This window comes from Trachemys scripta, chromosome 9, assembly GCF_013100865.1.
Source record: "Trachemys scripta elegans isolate TJP31775 chromosome 9, CAS_Tse_1.0, whole genome shotgun sequence".
NCBI lineage: Eukaryota > Metazoa > Chordata > Testudines > Emydidae > Trachemys > Trachemys scripta.
Genome location: NC_048306.1, coordinates 87,204,467 through 87,220,828, shown reverse-complemented (window position 1 = coordinate 87,220,828; position 16,362 = coordinate 87,204,467). Strand labels below are relative to the sequence as shown.

The following is a 16,362-nucleotide window of genomic DNA, read 5'->3' as shown; positions in this document are numbered from 1 at the left end:
GTCTGATCCCATTTTCACTGGTTTGGATCAAAAGACAGTGGCGTTACACTGGTGTACAACTGATGTACATAGGGGGAGAATCAGACACAGCATTTCTATTGCTTTTTAAATATAACCCGTGATAACATTATGATAGTATGAGCTCCCCTAGTCTGTTTCTACTCTACTAGTGAAGCACAGTGTTTAACTGTTCCTGGACTTGCACACGTGGCTGCTGACATCAGCATTGAAACTGCTGCCAAAAAGGGAAGCAAACCAAAAGGAGCCATGCAGGATTCCGAAGAAACGGAGAGAAAGGGGGGAAAAAAAGTTTTCCAAAGAGAGAAAGACCTGAGCTTGAAGAATGAAGATGCTTTATTTTCCTTTTTATAAGAGGACATTACACACCATGAAGAGTAAAAACAAAATTAAAGCTGTAACTAAAAAGTGATTAACTGTCTCCTTTTTAGTCACTTCAGTGCATGTTTCCCATCAGTCATCACATTCCTCCACCAGCTACTTTACTGTTGTCTAAAATATCAGTCTGAGACATGTGGGTCTGGGAATATATTTTTTTATGATGGAATGCTCAGCGAATTGGCATTTTGTCTTTTAAACTAGTCACCCTTTTCCAATCCATAACAATCTGTTTAATTTGATTGTTCCTCAGAAGGCAGTGCAACTTAACTGACTTTATGAATCACTTTAGATTTATTGCCAATTGCAGCCTGTTTTATAATAACCATTTGTCCTTAGTTTAGCACTCAGAGCTTTCGGGAAGCACTCTGGCTTTGGTATTTTGAGAGGCGAGAGCTACACAATACACGTGTTGCTGCAGGTTAGAGGTGGATGTGTGTTCCTGTCACATTTCACTGAGGGGTCTGGAGTAAAAATGACTTCAGAAAATTGTGAAACATTTGTCTCTAGAAAAAACTCCTGATCCCAGGGGGAAAAAAAAAAAAGCCTTACAATAATTAAGGGTCAAATTTGACTCCTCTTACTCTCAGTGAGAAGGACTTTATACCTTCCGGGCTGCAGGTATTACTAAATATGAGTAGCAGTGTCAGAATCTGGCCCCAAAGGATTAGGTATCCCATCACCTACTTTAAAAAAAAATTGGAATGAAACAAGAATTATACATACTAAGGTCACAGTGGATTCCATAATAACCTGGTAGGCAGGTGCATTTGCCTGTCGCTGGGTGACATTCCTCATTCTCTGCAGAGCACTGACATAGTTGGTTACAGTTCTTACCATATGTGCCTGGTGGACAAGCTGAGGGAAGAGGAAATGTAAACCAATGAATTAAATTTGTCTTGGTAAATATAGCACTCAAACAAAGAGCAGGCTAAAATTTATTAAATAAAACCACTGCCTACAGAACTATGCTGCCCTCTGGGACTCTGGTTTTATTAAATTTACTTGGGGATTACTTCGCTGTTTGATTTTGTTTTGTTCAGTCAATTTATGCCCAACTGCCAAGGGCCAGCTGCAATTTTCTTGTCACTAAAGAAAATCATAGTGTGATGTCAGGTAAAATCGACTAAAATAACAGTATAACTCATGAGGGACCACGTGTATGGATAAAGACATTTTCCCTTGTGTAAATAGTTTTAACTTTCAAGGTTGCTTTAGCACAAACGTTTGTACATGTTGCATTTTGTCACTTGTCAGCCATGCTGCCTACATTTTTCTGACTGTTTAGATCTAGGTTCTTATATTGGTGTGCACCACACTATCTGAGCACCTTCGTAGAAATATCAGGCCAAATTCTCAGGTGATATAAATTGGTACAGCAAAAGCAACTTGAATAAAGCTGTGGTGGTTGTTATAGTTATTTATCATTATTTTTATTACTTAGCACCTAATGCCACTGATAGGGGTTAACATCCCATTGTGCTACAAACTGTATACACACACAAGAAATGGGCAGTCCCTGCCCCAAAAGCTTACAGTCTTACAGATCAGATCGGGAGCTCATTAAAATTCCAATAATCAGATCTTTTTAATAGTAAAATTTATGTTCAGATAGGTTTCTGAAATTTTGCATTAAGGAAAAGCAATAGGAGCTTGGAGCACAAAGTAAATCTAGTTTGTCTTTAAAGATAACCCCAGAATGGATGTGGTTCTTGCCACTGACAAGAATAAATAATGATGATAATAAAAATATAATTTTCTGGTGCTCCGGCAGCCAAGAACAGAAGCTGTTCTCCCACAGAACACCAATGGAAGGCAGAGGTGGGAATACTGCCTGCCCTCTGGAGGGACAGAATCCTCAGGTGGACTGGACATTTCCCTGTGCCAGCTTTGCTGAATTTTGTCCCCCGGCTTGCTCTTGCAATCTGCAAGCAGAAAATCTATATTCAGCTTTCAAGCTCTAGTCCACTTTTATTAATGCAGTGTTCTAGCAGTCCTTACTCCTTCAGAGGTTGATTAAATCAGCTGTTCAGTTATTTAATAAATGAATCAATCCCCTGTAGATTTTTTTCAAGGGGCAATTAGTCACATGCTTTTAGAACAACTTACTTTTTTCACAGCCATAGCCAGTGAATCCTTGAGGGCAGCCACACTCTCCATTCACATGGTAACAAGGGATACCCAAAGGGCAGTTGCAACGCTTGGTGCAGTAATTGCCATAGTAGCCAGGCAAGCAAGCTGGAATAACCAAACCAATTTTCATTAGAACAGATTGCAGAAGGGCTTAGAATCTAAAGGCCACGTTCGGCCCTTGACTGCAATGGAAGTCCATGATTTCATGCTCTAACCAGCAAATATATATGAAGAATACCGCTGCTTCCAAGAACACTACCTCCCCGGGAGAACATTAATGCCTGTTTATTTCTGTTGTTCAAATGTTACATTAGTTCTAGAGGTAGGAGATGAATTCCAAGTCACAATCAGTGAAATTCTGGCCCTTTGAAATCAATTACAAGAATCCCATTGACTTCAAGGGGGCCAGAATTTCACCCATGATCTTTCCCTTTAATCATTATGCTGCACAGAAGAAAACTTCATGTCATGTTGTCATCAAGAACGACAAGTAAAAATATAAAGTCACCATGTCGGGTCTTAATTATACTTTGAATACGTCTTGCTTCTGCAAGATAAAATCTTGGGCTTTATAGCACCTGGTGTCAGAATTTTGTCATTTTCTCTTTTCTGGGGACACTAGAGAAATTCTTCAATGTGACATTTAAAATTTTATTTTTATTTTAATGAAAAACTGCATGTGTCATGAAAGGTATGGGTGTGAAAGGCCTAGAGACTGACAGCAATGGACATGAAAGAAACTGAAGGGACACAATGTTGATCATCATCATGAAGACAATCTGCTAATGGGCAACTCCAGTTTGACCTGTGGAGAAGGAGAAAGTCTACTAAAAGCACTTCTTAAGGCTTAATTCTGAGTGCCCTCAACTCCCATTGATTTCAGTGAGATCATGCCAGGGCTTAATGATGTTATTGCAGGATCAGGGCCTTAATGGAGCAGGCACAGTACTAGGTAGATGTCTTGGTTGTACTCTCAGCAGAAACTCACGTTTGTCGCATCGTTTTCCTCGCCATCCTTTTTCACAGTGACACACTCCACTCTGATGGTGGCAGGAAGAGCTGTGCTCACAGTCACACCGTCCCTCACACTGCTCTCCAAAGAATCCAGAGGGACAGGCTGAGAGGAAAATTAGATAAGCAGAATAATGGTTCCTTCTGATCTACAGAAAGCTGATGTGAAAGCCATCAGACACTGACAAATAAGCCAATATTTATCTTCTTGGACAGCTTGGGATGATGAATAGATGATACAGGCACTGAATTTATAATCTGAAGAGAGTATATTTAGCATATTTGAAATTGTTATATTCAGTCCAGAATGCTAATGGTCATGCACAGGAAAGTTTGCAAAGTGGCAGTAATCTGGAATCCTACAGATCACAATGGATTGTATAGTGATGGCAGTACACTCAGGGCCGGCTCCAGGCACCAACCCACCAAGCTTGTGCTTGGGGCGGCACCTGGAGGGGGGCGGCACGGCGCTCTGGCCCCCGGGGAGCGCGGGGCCACGTCTGGGCTCGCCGCCCTCCCCCCGGCGCTCTGGCCGCCCTCCCCGCCTGGCTGGGGCTCGCCGCCCTCTCGCCGCCCTGCCCCCTGCGCTCTGGCCGCCAGGGGGAGAGCGGAGCCCCCGCCAGGGCTCCGGCCGCCCTCCCCCCGGCCGGGGGGAGAGCGGAGCCCCTGCTGGGGCTCGTCGCCCTCCCCCCGGGACTCCGGCTCCGGAGGGAGGGGGGCGGCCGGCGGCTTTTTTGCCTAGGGTGGCAAAAAAGCCAGAGCCGGCCCTGAGTACACTACACACTGAACAACAACATATTGTGTTAATAATGATAGTAAGTTGTGCATATCATCTCAAAGGACTTTACAAGGTTGCTAATGGGAAACTGAGGCATGAGGAAGGGAAAGGTCAGAATTTCAAAGATTCCTGATTCCCACTAACAAATGAAACTTGGGGATTCTCGGCACTTCTAGAAAAAACAGTCCACTTGTGACTTGCCCAAGATCATAAAGCAAGTTAGTGGCAGAACTTGAAATAGATCCCAAGTTTCTGGATACTTAGTCCTAAATTCTGTCTTTCTAAGGGACTTATATGGCCCCCATTATTATAGATCTGAGCACCTCTCAGGCTTTAATATATTTCTTGTCATATCACCCCTGTGAAATAGGGAAGTGCCCCATTTTTTTTTTTTTGAGCAGAGTGATTAAGTGACTTGCTCAAGGTCATACAGGGAATCGGTGGCAGAACAGGGAACTGAACCCAGAGCTCCCAATCCCAAGCTAGCACCCTAATCACTGTACCAGCCTTCCTTTCTAGCCACTAGCTAGCGCTAGTGCTCTGCAGAATGAAAAGTATTAAGATCAAATTGAAGGACAGAAAGTGACTCAATGTCGTGGAGGGAGAAAGAACGAAAGTTCCAGACAGAGGAGTCAATGCAAGTGAAAGAGAGACCCTTGAGAGTTGAAATGGGCAGCCACAGCAATCGAATGATTAATAAAAATACAGGCAACATTAATTAATAAGATGCCTATTATAGAATTGAGCTTTACAATCAGTCAAATAAAAGAAATTAGCCTTCCTACCAACATTGCACTGGTCCCCGATCCATCCTGGGTGGCAGTTGCATTTCCCTGAATGTCGGTCACAAATTCCACCATTGCCACAGCTACAGTTCTCCTCACAGCTCTCTCCATACTTCCCATCCTCACACTCTGAAATCAATCAGGGCAGAATTTTATCAGAATCATAAGTGAATGAAAGGTCCAGCCAAAGCAAATGGAGAACATGACGGAACTCACCAAGTTCACAGGCTATACCAGTCCAGCCTTTGGGACAAATGCATTGTCCACTTACATGATCACACACCGCCTGATTGCGACAGATGCAGTGCTGTAAACAGTTCATGCCATATAAACCAGAAGGACAGGCTGTAAACAAAATTTAACATAAGAACGTAAGAATTGCCATATTTGGTCAGACCAAAAGTCCATCTAGCCCAGTATCCTCTCTTCTGGCAGTGGCCAATGCCAGGTGCCCCAGAGGGAATGAACAGAACAGTAATCATCAAGTGATCCATTTCCTGTTGCCCATTCCCAGCTTCTGGCAAACAGAGGCTAGAGACACCATCCCTCCCCATCCTGGCTAATAGCCGTTAATAGACGTATCCTCCATGAATTTATCTAGTTCTTTTTTTAACCCTGTTAGAGTCTTGGGCTTCACAACATCCTCTGGCAAAGAGTTCTATTTGATACAGGTTATTTCACAAGGAAGCTTTGACATTTAATGCCAGTGTTTAACTAGATCAAAAAGGCTACAATTTCATTTCAGGCAATTGGCGAATAAGTAGTAATTAAACTACCATATATAGTGGTTACTGTCTTAACAAGGATGGCCAGAACACAATTTATTTCTCTTAATTTGGAGAAATTTGATAGTTCCACAGGTTGATGGTGCGTTGTGTGAAGAAATACTTCCTTTTCTTTGTTTCAAACCTGCTGCCTATTAATTTCATTTGGTGACCCTAGTTCTTATGCTATGAGGAGTAAATAACACTTCCTTATTTACTTTCTCCACACCAGACATGGTTTTATAGACAATCATATCCCCTTTAGTCATCTCTTTTCCAAGCTGAAAAGTCCCAGTCTTATTAATCTTTCCTCATACGGAAGCCGTTCCATTTCCTTAATAATTTTTGTAGCCTTTTTCTGAACCTTTTCCAGTTCCAATATATCTTTTTTGAGATGGGATGACCACATCTGCACACACAAGATGTGGGCGTACCATGGATTTATAGAGGCAATATGATATTTTCTGTCTTATTATCTATCCTTTTCTTAACGATTCCCAACATTCAATTTGCTTTTTTGACTCCCACTGCACATTGAGTGGATGTTTTCAGAGAACTATCCACAATGACTCCAAGATCTCTTTCTTGAGTGGTAACAGCTAATTTAGACCCCATCATTTTATATGTACAATGGGGATGATGCTTTCCAATGTGCATTACTTTGCATTTATCAACATTGAATTTCATCTGCCATTTTGTTGCCCAGTCACCCAGTTTTGAGAGAAACCTTTTTGTAGCTCTTCGCAGTCTGCTTCGGACTTAACTATCTTGAGTAGTTTTGTATCATCTGCAAATTTTGCCACCTCACTGTTTACCCCTTTTTCCAGATCATTTATGAATATGTTGAATAGGACTGGGCCCAGTACAGACCCCTGGTGGACACCACTATTTACCTTTCTTCATTCTGAAAACTGACCATTTATTCCTATCCTTTGTTTCCTATCTTTTAACCAGTCACCAATCGATGAGAGGACCTTCTCAGCTTATTTTGCTTAAGAAGCTTTGGTGAGGGACCTTGTCAAAGGCTTTCTGAAAACCTAAGTACTATATATATATATATATATTGGTGAGGCATGGTTTGCCTTTACAAAAACTATGTTGACTTTTCCCTAACACATTATGTTCATCTATGTGGCTTCCTGCTTCTGATATACTTACATTTTTTTTTCTATTACTTTTTGAGTCTTTGGCTATCTGTTCTTCAAATTTCTTTTTTGGCCTTCCTAATGATATTTTTATACTTCATTTGCCAGAGTTTATGGTCCTTTCTATTTTCTTCACTGGGATTTAACTTCCACTTTTTAAAGGATGTCTTTTTGCCTCTCACTGCTTCTTTTACTTTGTTGTTTAGCCCTGGTGGCTCTTTTTTTGTTCTCTTACTATGTTTTTAAATTTGGGGTATACACTTAAGTTGAGCCTCTATTAGGGCATCTTTAAAAAGATTCCATGCAGCTTGCAGGGATTTCACTTTTGGCACTGTACCTTTTAATTTCTGTTTAACTAACTCCTCATTTTTGTGTAGTTCCCCTTTCTGAAATTAAACGTTACAGTGTTGGGCTGCTGTGGTGTTTTCCCCGCCACAGGGATGTTAAATTGAATTGTATTATGGTCACTATTACCAAGCAGTCCAGCTATATTCACCTCTTGGACCAGATCCTGTGCTCCACTTAGGACTAAATCAAGAATTGCCTCTCGCCTTGTGGGTTCCCGTACCAGCTGCTCCAAGAAGCAGTCATCTAAGGCATCAAGAAACTTTATCTCTGCATCCCATCCTGAGGTGACATGTTCCCAGTCAATTAGCGATAGTTGAGTTCCCCCATTATTATTGAGTTTTTTATTTTAATAGTCTCTCTAATCTCTCTGAGCATTTCACAGTCACTATCACCATCCTGGTCTGGTAGTCAGTAATATATCCCTACTGCTATATTCATACATGGAACTACTATCCATAGAGATTCCAATGTACAGTTTGGTTCATTTAAGATTTTTACTTCATTTGATTTTACGCTTTCTTTCACATATAGTGCCACTCCCCCACTAGCAGGACCTGTTTTGTCCTTCCGATATATTTTGTACCCTGATATACTGTGTCCCATTGATTGTCCTCATTCCTCCAAGTTTCTGTGATGCCTATTATATCAATATCTTAATTTAATACGAGGCACTCTAGTTCACCCATCTTATTATTTAGACTTCTAGCACTGGTATATAAGCACTTTAAAAACTTGTTACTTTTTAGCTGTCTGCCATTACATGATGTAACTGAATGGGACTTTTTTTCATTTGACTGTTTCTCATCAGGTCCTACATGTATTTTTCTTATCTTCCATCCTCTCCTCCTTACCAGGACATAGAGAATCCCCATTAATAGATCCTCCCCTAAGGGATGTTTCTGTCCAAACCACATGCTCCTCCAGACCTGTCGGCTTTCCCACTGCTCCTTTTTAATTTTAAGTGACAGCAATCTAGTTCCATTTTGGTTTAGGTGGAGCCAATCCTTCCTGTATAGGCTCCCCCTTTCCCAAAGGTTTCCCCAGTTCTTAATAAATCTAAACTCCTCCTCCCTACATCATCATCTCATCCACGCATTGAGATCCTGCAGTTCTGCCTGTCTAACTGGCCCTGCGCCTGGAACTGGAAGCATTTCAAAGAATGCTACCATGGAGGTCCTGGACTTCAATCTCTTACCTAACAGTATAAATTTCGCCTCCAGGACCTCTCTTCAATCCTTCCCTATGTCATTGGTACCTACATGTGCCACGACCACTGGCTCCTTCCCAGCACTACACATAAGTCTATCTAGATGTCTCGAGAGATCCGCAACCTTCGCACCAGGCAGACAAGTCACCGCAAGCCCAGCTATCTATGTTTCTAATGATCGAATCACCCATAACTATTACTTGTCTCTTCCTAATAACTGGAGTTCCCTCCCCTGGAGAGGTATCCTCAGTGCGAGAGGAACATCTGGAAGGAGGGTCCCAACTATGGGATCATTTCCCTCTGCTTGAATGTCCTCTTTCCCTGAGACTTTCATCCTCCTCACTAGCAGAAAACTCTTATTAAAAATGCACACAAACTACAACAATAAGAAGCCATGTCTATACGAACTATATCTGTACAGAAATTTTACTAATGTTGACAGTTATAATACCTATATTCCTTCCCCCTACAATGTAAACTGTAAATGTCAATTCAATTAGGAATTTGGTGCAACATTCAGAATTCCACCATGATTTCAACAGCTTCCACCCCACCATCAACCTCAGCCTGGACCAATCTACACGGGAGGTCCACTTCCTAGACACACCGTACAAATAAGCAATGGCCACATCAACACCACCCTATACCGAAAACCCACCGACCGCTATGCCTACCTTCATGCCTCCAGCTTCCACCCCGGTCACACCACACGATCCATCGTCTACAGCCAAGCACTGAGGTACAATCGCATCTGCTCCAACCCCTCAGACAGAGACCAACACCTACAAGATCTTCACCAAGCATTCTCAAAACTACGATACCCACACAAGGAAATAAAGAAACAAATCAACAGAGCCAGACGTGTACCCAGAAGCCTCCTGCTACAAGACAGGCCCAGAAGAGAAACCAACAGAACTCCACTGGCCATCACCTACAATCCTCAGCTTAAACCTCTCCAACGCATCATCAGTGATCTACAACCCATCCTGGACAATGATCCCTCACTTTCACAGACCTTGGGAGGCAGGCCAGTCCTCGCCCACAGACAACCTGCCAACCTTAAGCATATTCTCACCAGCAACCACGCACTGCACCATAACAACTCTAACTCAGGAACCAACCCATGCAACAAACCTCGATGCCAACTCTGCCCACATATCTACACCAGCAACACCATCACAGGACCTAACCAGATCAGCTACAACATCACTGGCTCATTCACCTGCACGTCCACCAATGTTATATATGCCATCATATGCCAGCAATGCCCCTCTGCTATGTACATTGGCCAAACTGGACAGTCACTACGCAAGAGGATAAATGGATACAAGTCAGATATCAGGAATGGCAATATACAAAAACCTGTAGGAGAACACTTCAACCTCCCTGGCCACACAATAGCAGATGTAAAGGTAGCCATCTTACAGCAAAAAAACTTCAGGACCAGACTCCAAAGAGAAACTGCTGAGCTCCAGTTCATTTGCAAATTTGACACCATCAGATCAGGATTAAACAAAGACTGTGAATGGCTATCCAACTACAGAAGCAGTTTCTCCTCCCTTGGTGTTCACACCTCAACTGCTAGCAGAGCACCTCACCCTCCCTGATTGAACTAACCTCGTTATCTCCACACTGATTTATACCTGCCTCTGGAGATTTCCATTACTTGCATCTGAAGAAGTGAGGTTCTTACCCACGAAAGCTTATGCTCCCTATACTTCTATTAGTCTCAAAGGTGCCACAGGACCCTCTGTTGCTTTATTCAGAATACAAAACAGCTAACAACCTAAAGTAAGCAAACTATTTACGGTACAGGAAAGCAATGGATTCTAAGTAGGATAGTGCAAGTTAAATACATAAAACCTAACTCTACCTTGTCTTACACCAATCTGACTGATTGTGCAAGTGATGTAAGTCAGGTTTGGATTTGACCTACACAGCATGACTCCACTGTGATTTACACTGGAGTAAATCAGGAGTAACTCTGTTGTAACCAATGGAATGTAAAACTGGTTTGGGAGCAGAATCAGGCCCCTTCAGGACACAGTGAACAGCAATAGTTGAAATTTAGTAATAGCTGAAGTTTATTACTATAGTGTCTTAGCCACAGGCCATTTTGAGGACAGCAATCAAAGGGTTTACAATGAATTTTGTTTAATGATAAGTGAATAAAGTGCTTAATTGTATCCCAAAACAATGATCTCTAGTTTTTCCCATCCTCACCTATGATAGCAGGAGCTTGATTCTTCACAGCTTTCTCAACAAGAAGGAGGCTATGTACTGGTTCCACTTTTTAATGGTTACTTTGTACGATACACAATTTTATAATTATTACATCTTTCTATCCACAGCAGGCTGATGATATTTTAAAGCTTGCCTATATTTTAATTTAAAGCAGTTCATATAATGAATTCCCCACTATGGGTACTGGAACTAGAACTTGGGAACTTTAGCTCAAAGGGCAGAAGCTTGTGCTTTAAGTGCTCAAGTGATAACTCCATAAATTGCTAGCAGTAGTAGGTTCTAGGCCACCAAATGGACCAGTCACTAGAGGAGGACACTTACCCAACAGTCCCTTCCCTCCCCCAGCCTTCCCCAGATGATCAAATTATCAGAGAAACCAAACACACAGAAGAATCCACAATGCACCACAATAGAAAGGAACCGTTTGTGTCTGAAAATAAGTAGTTTGATTTAGGGTCCTTCTGACTGAAAAAGTGGTTGATTTACAGTTAATTAAAACAAAATAAAAACAACCGAAACCCCTCCAGTATTTGAGGCTATTTTCTTAAGAGAAACTTCACATTTCAGCCAATATTGTACCCATCAGTATGAGGGAAAGACTTGTGTGTCTATATTCCCCTCTCCCATGGAAATCATAAGCATGTGGAGAGAGACCTTTTGTCCTTAGATTTTAAAAGGTGCTTTCAGACTTCCCTAATATACAAATAGCTACCATTTTGCTGCAGATTGGTTCAATTAGCAATTCCAAAGTGAACGGCAAAGCTCCCAGTGACGACATTCAATCCTAGATTTAGCTTACTGTGTAAGGAGCAACCACAAACTAGCGATTCGTAGGAAGATAACTGCTAAATTGGGATGAGAGCAAAGGCTACATTGCTGGTTCCAGATCACTTATCTAGACAATCCAAACCTTCCGTTTTTAAATTGAAATAGGTCCAAAGGGGGTAAATTGGATAAATATTTGATGTTGCCTGGATTATTTTTTATTTCATTTTAATTTTCAAAGATGGCAGGTTTTCTGTCTTACTACATTCTGGGACATTTTATCCCTCTTAGCCAAGTCAGCTATTCCCTGGAACTCTCTACTGTACCCTTCACTTTGTACTCCTGGTTTCAGCATCTACTGTTTTGTGCTTGTATGGTACCTTAGACAATGGGTCCTGGTCCAGCCTAAATACTATGATAACATAAATAATAAATAATAATACTGTACCATGTATGTACAGACTTCTCCTAGCTGCCTACACCTATTAGTAGATATAGGACGCCCTGAACTTAAAATGGTTCTGTCCCTCAATTAGAATATTATTTTTTACAGACTGTGTGGCCCATTTGTACATATATTTAATTACCATAAAGCAAAGCATGTACCAAAGGCCACCTTTATTCAGTAATCACCTGTATGAATTGCTATAAGCATAAATCAGTTTCTAAAAGACCAATATTTGTCTGTCCCTTTGCTTAAGGCAGGATACACTAAATACCTATACTGAAAATTAACTTTAAGATGTTCTGCAAAAAACATACAGAACTTCCACAAATGGGGGTTTGTGTGGCTAAGTCCCTGGCCAACTTTGCAGACATCAGCCAGTGGGTTGGGACAATATTTCTATTTTATCTTCTTTTGATCAAAAGCCATTTGATAAAGTAAAGTACAAAGCTGGCAAATTGAAATACTAATAAAAATCCCTGAGTAAGAAGTTTTGTTTTCTCCTTCTGTCATCTTCTTGCAACAGAAGTTACCAGTAAGTTCTCACTGCACCTTGCTGGCAGGTAGCTCCTCTCCATCCTGCTGCGCAAATACACATCCCAGTTACATGATCACAGCGCGCTCCATTGTGACAATTACAAGCATGACTGCAGCCTTCCCCATAACTGTCACCCTGGCAGGCTGCAAAGAGAGGACCATAAAGTGCAATTACAACACATCAAAGGAGGCATCACACAGAGCAAAATTCAGACATAACCCAATTCAAGGGAAATCAGTAAGAAATTGGCTTCTTATGACTGTTCATATCATACAGATGCATAAGTTCATATATTAACCAGGCCTGACACTAAATAACGTGGGCTTAAAAATACGTATCAACGCATTCTGAACAGATTTTTATCAAAGACTCAAATCACTTGGGTGATATATCGTCTGTCGTTCTCCTGTACCTTGGAATGTCTTTGTCTTAAACTAATGGTCCAGCAGAACAGCTAGCTTGACAGGCTGGTTATTTATTTGCAGCCTGGTAAGAGAACTGACAACTTCATTGTTTTCATTGTTCATTTTTCACAGTTCGATGCTTTAGCTCACCCAAAGCCTTATTCTTTGCTCAGAAAGCAGTGATAATTTTATCACATTAGGTAAGCAGCTGGCTCCCAGGTGAAAACTTAACCCTGTATCTCACAAGAATATCCTTGCTTCAGCTCCATTTTGTCCTCTACTGGTGTTGCCTCCCATGGACAAAATGGCATTACAAGATTTCTGTTGTCTCCATTGTCATGGCTTTGTCTGTCTTTAAATGGCAGTAAATGGTGTATATTGTCACTTTGCTTTCTAGAGTATAACTCAAGGTATTTTAAGGAAGAAATGCAGGAATGTCCTTATAGATGGCCAAAATAAAAGAATAAGATAGTTGTTGTCTTTTTGTCTTAATGGAGGCTTTAATTCTATGCTATCACACTTGTTTCCCCAGAGATAACAAACACCATCGGCATTCTTCCCAAGAGAAAATAAAAGGGTCCGATCCTGTGAAATGCCATGTGTCCTTTGCTCCCGTTAACTTTGGCACATAGACCTCATAGGACTGCGCCCACGCTTTGACCTTTCATCAAAATCCCTAGCCCTTTTGGGGATCAAGATGTAGTATTGCATGAAAGACTCATCCGTGAGAGAGAGAACGGAAGAATGGAATTTTCCCCACTTCAGTTGTGAATGTGGTTGACGCATTTGGCCTATTCATAACCCGTAGCTTCTTGTCTGAGGCTTTTCAGTGTCCCAGTGTGATTTACATGGATGACATTTCAGTTGTATCAGAGTAACAGCCGTGTTAGTCTGTATCCGCAAAAAGAAGAACAGGAGTACTTGTGGCACCTTAGAGACTAACAAATTTATTAGAGCATAAGCTTTCGTGGACTACAGCCCAGCATCCGAAGAAGTGGGCTGTAGTCCACGAAAGCTTATGCTCTAATANCCAGCATCCGAAGAAGTGGGCTGTAGTCCACGAAAGCTTATGCTCTAATAAATTTGTTAGTCTCTAAGGTGCCACAAGTACTCCTATTTCACTTGTAGTTCCTTTTGAACATATTTATTTTTAAATCAGTTAGCTCCCATCTGTATCACTACTGTAGCCAAGCCCAGGGACCCGGTTACAACATTGTTAAACTCTATATTTTGGATGGGGCCTATCTGCATCACCAAATTAAAGACTCAGACCATCTGAATGAGCTTTACCTTGATTATAGGGACAGATTTAAACTGGTTGTTCACAATACGAATCAGAATTATGCTGTAAAAGGGTATTACTAGGTTCCCTGATTTAGTGTAGATTAACCCTGAGAGTGTATCTCACCAGAAGTTTACATCACGTGCATGCAAATCTCTTGTTATGCCTACTAGGAGACAGATGGGATTTAGAAATTCCAAAACAAAAGCAGGAACTCTTGGTGAGGAAAATTAAACATTTCTGTCTCTTGTTAGGAGTATACAGGCCTTGGTTCATCTTTGGAGCATACTGCTTAGCAGAGGATTTACAATGTTGGAAGACTGAACCAGCAAGTGAAATGATCAAGCTATGCTTGCAGGTTTCTCTACTGATGGAGCAGAGTGAATTGAATTCTTCTTCCTCTTTTTTTGATGAGGAGTGTAAAGATACTAGTTTATAAACTACATTAGGTGGCTAGGTAAAAATCAATTAAAATCCCATGATTCCAGAATTATTTTTCAGCATCCTCCTGCTCATCTCATTACTTGAAAACAAATGCTGCTCCTCCAGCTGTGAGAGCTAGCAGATTCCAGGAAATGCCAGCACAAATACGCAACCCAGAACAAAGGCAAAGAGGCATGTGTGAATGCCCCCAGCAGAGCAGGGGTCAGAGTACTCTCTGCAAGGCTTGAATTATACTGTTTGGAGCAGTAGGACAAACAGTACAATGGATCCAAATCTTAGAACGTTCTTCCTCTTCTATAGGTGCCATTGTTTAAAAAGATTTACAGGTGGACAATATCTCACCAGTACCTGGGGGTAGAATGGAGCTGGCTGCACACCCAGTGCAAAAGCCAGCTTGTAGATTCAGAGCAGGATAGCTTAACAATTGGCTTATTGCTCCTCTGGCCTGAAGCACTGTGTAGTGCTTGCTGTTGATGGCAGCATGTGCACTAGAGCTGATTGGACGTGCCTAGCTAACCATCCCACATCCTTTGTGGAAGCTGTGCAGGTGCACTCACCAGCAATGCACTCAAAGTGTCCTGGGCTGTAGGAGGGATCCTGCCATTCTGCATGTGCAGAGCTGTGTGGGGCAGAAGCTTCCCGTGGCCTTTCCCCCTACCACACTGCGTATGGGCAGAAGGCAGGATTAATCAACCCTTGAGATACTGATAATAGCAACATCTAGAAAGAAACCTGAAAGATCCCTCAGTTGAATCAGCCACTTCACTCTTCAGGGAACTGACAGGAGCGCAGCCAGCTTTTTTGTCGCCCTAGGCGGCGGAAAGTCCGGCCCCCGAAATGCCGCCACTGACAGAGGCGGCAGAAGGTCCCGCCCCCGAAATGCCACCCCCGAAAGAAGTGGCGGAAGGTCCTGCCCCTGAAATGCCGCTGCTGACTGGGACGGCCAAAGATCCGGCCACCACGGTCGCCGCCCCCAAATGTTAGTGCCCTAGGCGACCGCCTACGTTGCCTAATGGGTTGCGCCGGCCCTGGGAATTGGGCATCTCAAGTTAAACTTCTGGAAATAAGCGACCAATGCTGGTAAATGTTGCTAGTGTTTGATTTCAAACTGTCTTGCAGGCCACTACTCTTGGCACAGTGAAAGAACAAGTCAGACTCATTTATATAACCCTCCTTGTTTACATGTTCTCTTCAGACAGGTTGCATTCTGCCTTGTCAATAATTCTGAAAGCTTTCTCATCTGCACACTGGGACTTCCCTATGCCAGCAGCTCTTAATACTGCTAAGTCTTAGATCAATTCTATTTCTGTCTTAGGTTCCTCCAAACTTTAGCCCTCTTCCCCATTACCAAGGCTCTCAACCGCGGCCCGGATATAAATATAATCATATCTGGGGTTAGATGACCTGGAAATAGGCCACTTCCATACATTGTTTATTATTGTTGTTATTATTATTAGCAACCTTTGGCCAAACCTGCAAAGTCATCTGTGTAGTACAAGGCATTACTAGATGATGATACATTGTTTAGCTAAGGGAGAAACAGGTCACCCCTGTGCATTGTTATTTGACCTTACCCTTTTACAGGCAAAAGGAGTCTTGAAGCCTTTGGTGTCTTAACTAGCACAAGGGATAAATCAAGGGCAGCATAAAGCTTTAATGGTTCCAGTGCAAGA

At 42.0% G+C, this 16,362-nt stretch overlaps 1 protein-coding gene across 2 annotated transcripts in view; it reads right to left on the bottom strand.

Moving 5' to 3' along the window:
• Positions 1-16,362, bottom strand: part of LOC117883080 (multiple epidermal growth factor-like domains protein 6) — a 266,421-nt gene that overhangs the window by 18,722 nt on the left and 231,337 nt on the right. Inside the window, exons 25-30 of one of the 2 annotated variants that reach the window (XM_034782047.1) lie at positions 12,574-12,702; positions 5,320-5,448; positions 5,104-5,232; positions 3,518-3,646; positions 2,506-2,634; positions 1,150-1,254 (exon numbers count right to left, since the gene is read on the bottom strand). In XM_034782047.1, the coding sequence (XP_034637938.1) occupies positions 1,150-1,254; positions 2,506-2,634; positions 3,518-3,646; positions 5,104-5,232; positions 5,320-5,448; positions 12,574-12,702 (750 nt within the window). Of the gene's footprint in view, positions 1-1,122; positions 1,255-2,505; positions 2,635-3,517; positions 3,647-5,103; positions 5,233-5,319; positions 5,449-12,573; positions 12,703-16,362 lie in introns of both variants that reach the window. The other variant, XM_034782046.1, reaches the window with a different exon arrangement.